The sequence below is a fragment of the Amphiprion ocellaris genome, chromosome 19, assembly GCF_022539595.1.
Source record: "Amphiprion ocellaris isolate individual 3 ecotype Okinawa chromosome 19, ASM2253959v1, whole genome shotgun sequence".
NCBI lineage: Eukaryota > Metazoa > Chordata > Actinopteri > Pomacentridae > Amphiprion > Amphiprion ocellaris.
In genome coordinates, this window is record NC_072784.1 from 33,237,630 (window position 1) to 33,245,418 (window position 7,789).

A 7,789-nucleotide genomic window follows, 5' to 3' on the forward strand; every position below is an offset into this window, starting at 1 on the left:
GCATCTATATCATCCAGACATCATGTACATCATCTACAGCATCTACAGCATCTATATCATCCAGACATCATCTACATCATCTACATCATCTACAGCATCTACAGCGTCTATATCATCCAGACATCATCCATGAAGCTTTGTGTGCTCTGAGGCTGTGATGTTATAAAAAATAGATTTTTACATTCTGGATAATATCAGAGTAACAGACTCACTGTGTCATCACAAGTCTACCTATAAAACAATTTTAAAACACATTTATTTGGTCTTTCTTCAAAAATCCTTTGCTACTTCAATGGCCACACCTCCTTGACCTTTCAACTTCTCTCCACGCTTTCTTAAGGTTGGCTCCTAGTTCACCTGATTCATAGGCGCCACGCTGGGGGGGGCGCTGGGGCTGGGGTGCAGCTTATAGGGGGGGCACCAAGCCAAACAGGTTGGGAACCACTGATCTACATCATCTACAGTATCTACATCATCTACATCATCTACAGCATATACATCATCTACAGCATCTACAGCACCTACATCATCTACAGCAGGTTTGTAACTGGATGACAGGAGAAGCTTCCAGCAACTGATTGGAGGATAAATCCATCCTTTCTATCCGTCTTACAGGAGAGTGTTCATGTTCAGTGCAGGACTCTCTGGTCTACCAGCAGCTAGTCCTTGTATATCTGGGATATTTTACTCCAGGATTTATTTGTTTTTATCAACATCTGATCCAGTTTTCATCCGTCTGCAAATATGACGATCAGAACCGCCCGTCCGGACCGGGTTCAACACTTCCGACCCCGGATGCACTGCCTCAAAAAGGTGGGTGGAGAACAGTAGTAGTTATAATAGTACTAGGAGTAGTATTTACAGTAGTACTTATAGTAGTATTCATAGTTGTATTAACAGTAGTAGTTATAGTAGTATTAGTAGTAGTATTAACAGTAGTATTTATAGTAGTATTCATAGTAGTATTAACATTATTATTATGAGTAGTAGTATTAAAATTATTATTAGTTGTAGTATTAACATTATTATTAGTTGTAGTATTAGTAATAGCATTAACACTATTATTAGTAGTAGTATTAGTAGTAGTATTAACATTATTATTAGTAATATTAGTAGTTTGTGGCCAGCACTACAGCGTGTTTTACTCTTTTATTGATTATCCTGAATTCAGTTTAAACACAACAGACATTTTAATTGATGTGAACTTATTGTAAGTTAAACTTCTGGAGAATATTTGCTTTTATTGCATTCAAAAGGAACACATAATGTGAAAAACAAAACAACAGCAAAAGACACTGATCAGTTATTAGTTAGACTTTATCTTCCAACACATTAAAGGTTATTTTCTTGCTGGATAGAGGCAGACCTGAATAAAAGCAAAGTATTCACCCATGATTTGTTTGCTAGCAGCAGAGCAGAGGATTATAACAGATAATCTGTAATTCCTTGCTAAAACCAATTAGCTCTGCTGCTCTCTGCTGCAGCTGAAAGTGTTTAACAGGACAACCTCCCCTTACTGTTGATCACAGGAGGATGAGAGGAACTAGTAGATAGTAGAGTAGAACTAGTAGAGTCATAGTACCACTAATCAGGAGGTATAGAAGGAATCATAGTACCACTAATCAGAGCTCCTAAAATGACTCCACAGACAGTGAACTACTTTCAGCAGCTGCCTCAGACTGGGCTCAGGGGTTTTCAGTGGTTTTTCACTGGACCAGTGGCATCTCCAGAAAAGGGGCTCCACTAAAAATCTTGGGTGAAACAAAAACCAGAAGTCATGACTGAATTTCAGGAGTTCTATTTAGCTGCTGTTGTAAAGATGCTGGTTGAAAAGTGAGTCAGTAAGACACTGATGGATTGACATCCTCTGGTTCCTTAGATTACAGTTAATAATAATGATCTGAAAACATTTCGGTACGTTGAATGACCTCCCTGCATCTGATAGGAGACATCCAACCTTTATGATTTCAACTCTGAAACTTCTGTCCTTGTGTGATTATTATGGGATAGTCCAGTGTGTTTCACTGTAACTCGGCTCCCTGTTACCACATTAATTGATTGATTAGAGCGCGATACACACTTCTGTTAAATCACTGCTGTTTTTTCCCACTGTTAATGTCCTCGTTGTTTTTTAGTTATTTATTTATTGCTTCTTGTCCAGCTGGAAGCCATGGTGGTGGAGATGCAGGACCAGAAAAGTGGAGTTAAAGGCTCAGAGCAGAAACTCAACGTCACTACAATCCCACATGTCCTCACTGGTGAGACACACGCACGCACGCACACACACACACACACACACACACACACACACACACACACACACACACACACACACACACACACACACACACACACACACACACACACACACACACACACACACACACACACACACACACACACACACACACACACACACACACACACACACACAGTCTATAGATATTCCATTGTTTCCATGCCACCAGCTTCAGAACACGATCCCAGTCTGGACATCAGCTGAAAACTCATTGACCAGCATCACTTCTCCTGTTTTTATCTTCAGAGCTGAACGGATCTACAGTTTTAAGTTACGTTCACTGCATTTTGACGGTTTAGACAACCCTAACCACCAGCCTGACCTTCAGCTGGAGCTGTTAAATCCAGAGAACATTAAATGCTCCTCAGCAAACAGCAGATGGACACATTTAGAGACTAGCTGGTGAAAGTATTAGTCGCTGTAGTATCTGGTGGACACCACCATGTCTCTGAAGGATATGTAAATGTACCGTGTATTACAGTTTATTAATCAGCATAGATATATTCTTTTATTGTATTTTCCTTTCAGATTTTTGCATTGTGGTCGTTTTTTTTAGTAGTTACTTTATAGTGATTTTCAGAGTATTATTTGCTTCAAAAGCTGTTTATGTAAAGAAAATACCACAGAACTAACACAGAAATATACAATAATAAAAAGAAAAGACATGAATCTCCTCCTTTTGGTTCGTTCTCTGGTCCTAACCTGAACCTAAGTGATTACTTAGAAAGCCTTTATCTGGCCCGTTTCTGTTTGTTAATGTTTGTGTTTAGATCCAGTCCAGTCTGCTGGTCACTTCTGAGATTGAAGACCAGAGTTACGCATCGGTCTGTGTTACTTCACTTGAATTATCTGAAGCACAGACTGTGAAGACACTGACAGGCTGCCTAAGCTGCTAACAGAGGCTAAATAAGGCAGCCTACAATCCGATGAGATTTGGACGGTGCTTTAAGAGCCAAAGTGGCTCTTTAATCTGGTCTAAGACCTGCGAAGGCCATGCTGTTCGGATGAGTCCACTGAGTAGAACCGTTCCAGTTTAATAAATGACTGGTTAGTGTGATTTACTTTATGTAGAAAGACTTCTGGTTATTAAACTGCTTTGGTTATTTTGTCCTCCATCATTTCTCCAACTGACTGCGGATCAGATACGAACTCTCTAAGGTCATGAATGATCCATACACAGTGGTAATAATAAACACTCAAGACCTGTTTTCTTTGACTTCCACTTGACTTTTTTGTGTATAAAAGAGGGAATTAGCAAATGTGATGCTACCCGCTGGTTTGTGGACTTGTGTTCTGAAGACTCCAGTTTGCATCTGGCTGTAGCCGTCTTTTAGATTTGAAGACTAAGAAGCGGATCTTAGTGAGAGCTGAAGGACACTCTAGCTACCTGTCACTCAGGTAAAACATGCCCTGTTTATTGTCTGTTTTACCCTAAAAGGGACCCTAATTCACACAATGAACACCACAGTGTTTTCAAAAAGCCTTTAAACTGAGGATGGAGACCAATAACTCATTAGAAAAATGTTTGTTGAGGAAACAGATGGAGAGAAGAAACCTCCTTTCCTCTTTGATCTATGAACAATCAGACTTCTCTTCAGTCAGAGGAAACCATCTTCTTTATAGAATTTATGATTATGGCCTATTTTGTTGTTATTTATATAATTCACCTAGTTGTATTTTACATTCCACAAAACAAGTGTATCTCTTTAAAACTAGCGTTTCTCATCAGAAAACAACAAAATAACTGGTCAGTTAAAACAAGAAGCTTATATATCATAGAATGCAGCTGATCAATAAATAAATCTATACACATAGCACGGACACACAAATTCCTAACCCTGAAACTGCAATCACCAGCTTTCTATTAATTAACATTCTCTGCTGAAGCTCATCTTTTTTTCATTGTCAGATTGTTCTTCTGAATTATTTAATTAACTAAAACTGTTACAGTGTGCGGAGGCTCAAGTGCAGGAAATGAGACTTCAGCCCAGGGAGCAATTTAAAAGGCTTTATTTACAAAGCAGGAACAAGATACAAGAACTACAACAGGAAACTGGAACTATTCGATAATGTGGAAATAATCCTTTATGTCCCAGGATAGATAGATTCCTCCTAGCAGGAAGGCGGACTAAATACAAGACAGAAAGAGTAATGTTAGCAAACCCACATATGGTAACACCAAGGCAGGAATAAATCAGGAAATACTGTAGTATACAGATCAACGACAATATTTAAACTAGCAAACCCACACATGGTAACACCAATGCAGGAATACTCTAATTGAACAAGAACTAACACAGGGAAGACTGTGAAATAACCATATTCAATTCATTCATTCAATAGACTAAGACCTTGGTCGAAAACATCAGCCAAAATGTTTAGATAGATAGATAAATTTTATTGTCTGTCCCAGACGGTGACAGAAATACTTCTTTGACAGGCTCCACAATAAAAAAACACATAAAAACACACTGAAAACACAAGTTCGCAAAGTTGATGTCTAAAAGAAATGTTAAAAAGAAGCAACAGCCGATAAAAATACATAAATAAATATATAGTGCTCAGTGTCTTATTTTATTTTGTTCAGGGTGGTTATTGCAGTGGGATTAAAGGATTTTTGTAGACGTTTTTGCAGGCCACTGGGACTTTGTAACGTCTTCCTGATGATGGCAGTAACTGGAAGGAGTGATGAAGGGGGTGAGAGGAGTCCTCTGGGATCAGGGAGGCTTTCCTGATCACAGAGCGGTTAAACAGTTCAGAGTTAGGAGTTTGTGCTGAACCAATGATTTTGCTGGCCTGATTGGCAATACGGGAGAGTTTAGTTTAGTGTTTTTTGGAGAGGCAGCTGTACCAGGATGAAATGTTGAACGTGAGGATGGATTCAAAGAGTGAGGTATAAACCAGGGTTAAAATGCTTCTGCTGACATCAAAAGTCTTCAGTTTCCTCAGCAGGTGAAGGTGCTGCTGTGCTTTTTTTATACACTGAATCAGGCTGATTCCCAAACGACACGCTGGTGTCGATCTCTGTTCCCAGATACTTAAAAACTTCAACCTGCTCCACAGACTGACCCTGTATATTGAGGGGTATAAAAAGAGGCGTCGCAGATTTACCTCTGCCCCCCACAGCACAATTCCTTTGTTTTTGAGATGTTCAGCTCAAGTGAGTTCTTATGAAAAGCTTGGACCAGGTTGTTGACCGTCTGCTGGTAATGGGTCAGAGCAGCACTGTCCGGCAGGTGAGCCACCAGGTGAGCCACCAGGTGAGCCACCAGGTGAGCCACCAGGTGAGCCACCAGGTGAGCCATCAGCATATTTAAAAAGAGTCATTCCTTCACTGGTGCAGGAGATGCTGTTGGTGTACACAGAGAAGAGAATGGGGGATAAAACACAACCTTTAAAATCAACTTGCAGGATATAAAACCATTTAAAAACAGACCTGTCATGTAAAAAACTCTGAATCCATAAAACGAGTGTGGGGTGAACCTGAAACTGTGAGAGGTGGTGCAGTGGGTGTCTGTGTGGACAGTATTAAAAGCAGAGAAGTCCATGAATAAAATCCTGGTGTGGGGGTGTGCAGAGTCCAGCTGTTTGGTGACAGTGTCTAAAAGTGTGAGGCTTGCATCCTCTCCTCCACGTTTAGCCTGATAGGCGGACTGAAGGGGGTCCAGTTTGTTTGTCAGCATATCTGGCAGGTAGTTCCCTACCACTCATTCCATGTACTTACATAACACAGAGGTCAGGGCCACTGGTCTGTAGTCCTTCAGCTGTCTAGGGTGAGTTTTTTTGGGAATAGGGATGATGATAGATTCCTTCCACAGATTAGGGACACACCCGGAGTCCAAAAGGAGCTGGAAGAGTCTGGTGAGGCCTCCACCTAGCTGAGTGGAGCAGTCTCTGAGCACCTGCCTTTGAGCCTGTCAGGACCAGAGGCCTTGTGAGGTTGGCGTTGGAGCTGGTGTGTCAGTCAGAGTTTGTAGTTTGGCAACAGAGACGGCGAGGCAGGTGACGGACGTCGGAGGTTTAAGAGTGACGGAGCTGAATCTGACGTGAAGTCACCAGAGATATCTAGGGGTAGACCACACATGGGTTCTGCAGGGGAATTCAAGAAGACAGAAACCAGGAATCCGGGGTAACACGAGCAGGCAGGAACCAATCTGGAATGGAACAGAAACAAGATTACACAGAGCACAAGAGACCAGGAGCCAAGACTGAATGGTGACTAGAGAACGTTCACGGTCCAGCGCCGAGTGGTGAGTGGCGTGAGCTTTTATGGAGGAATTGAAGTGGCTGATTAAACTGCTCCCACGTGCTCGTTCACAGCTCTCGCTGATTAATTATAGTTGTCACCTGCTGCCAGCCTCTGTGCACACGCACACTTAATTAGAAAGAGAAACCAAAACACAAGGGGGAGGGGAGAGCACTGAGCTACCTGGAACCCACAGCGGCAGGTGTGACAAAAACTTACAGTATCCGTGTGGTCTGCATCCACCCATCATCAGTCCAACATTAACATTTGTCCAATATATGAATTAATACACCGATCAGATGATTTAACCCTGCTGAATATGTATGTCTTTACACATGGAAGGATTCTGGATGATCCAGATGTTTCTACAGATGACTGCTGTACGAGTTAAAGGGTGCATAGTCATGGTGGGAGGGTAGTTAGTGGGGACCTCTATTCAACCCTGAAGTAGTTTCATCTGTAAAACCAACAGAGCTGAGATGAAGGAGTACTTAATTAGCTGAGAAGAAATGATTTTATTACACCAAAAGTTCAGTGGTTTCAAAAAAAGAGCCCAAGACAAATGATGTGATTGATTAAAGAGAAACTATGATTGATTTCTTGGTCTGAGGAATAACAAGCTGTTGTTTAAGGCTTGTTAAAAATGCGTGCTTAAAGTGGTGGAAACTGATCCACCATGAAACTAGTATTTTTGATGAACTGTGTACATAGTAACCTCAGTGGATCAGATCTTCTCTGTGTTTCCATACAGGGAAGGACATCATTGCATGGATTGCCAACAAGATGAAGACCACTCCAGAAGGTAGAATCTATGGACTTTAAAGGCTGTTACTGAAACACAGTGTCAGTTATTGAAGAAGTGATGGAGTAGAAGGAGTTTCAGATATTAACTCCTCTTCATCTTGCTCCAGAGGCTCAGACCTTCAGCACCATGTTGGTGGCTTACGGCTACATCTACCCTCTGCAGAACCACAAGAAGCTGGTCATGTGCAATGACTCCAGCCTCTACCGCTTCCAGGTAATGCTAAGCCCTTAGTTCTTCTCTGCTGTCTGTAATTAGATTTGGTGGTTGATCACTGATTGCTGCACAGCTCACTGCTGCTGGACACAGTCATCTGGAACACTTTAGAGCATTGAGGGATGGTGTGACTATTTTTTTCTTTAAATAATGCTAAGCTGAAGCACCTGCTGACAATTCACCACCTGAATGATACGACTTTTAGTGTTTCCTGCTTTAGATCCAT

General features: G+C 41.4%; 1 protein-coding gene across 2 annotated transcripts in view; it reads left to right on the forward strand.

Annotated features, from left to right (window-relative positions):
- The first annotated feature begins 406 nt into the window (after window positions 1-406).
- The window catches only part of rgs9a (regulator of G protein signaling 9a), a 20,867-nt gene continuing 13,484 nt past the window's right edge, over window positions 407-7,789 (forward strand). Inside the window, exons 1-5 of one of the 2 annotated variants that reach the window (XM_055005453.1) lie at window positions 407-539; window positions 726-813; window positions 2,162-2,258; window positions 7,297-7,347; window positions 7,457-7,563. In XM_055005453.1, coding sequence (XP_054861428.1) covers window positions 745-813; window positions 2,162-2,258; window positions 7,297-7,347; window positions 7,457-7,563 — 324 coding nt within the window. In that variant the 5' untranslated portion in view covers window positions 407-539; window positions 726-744. Of the gene's footprint in view, window positions 540-615; window positions 814-2,161; window positions 2,259-7,296; window positions 7,348-7,456; window positions 7,564-7,789 lie in introns of those variants that run through there. The other variant, XM_055005454.1, reaches the window with a different exon arrangement.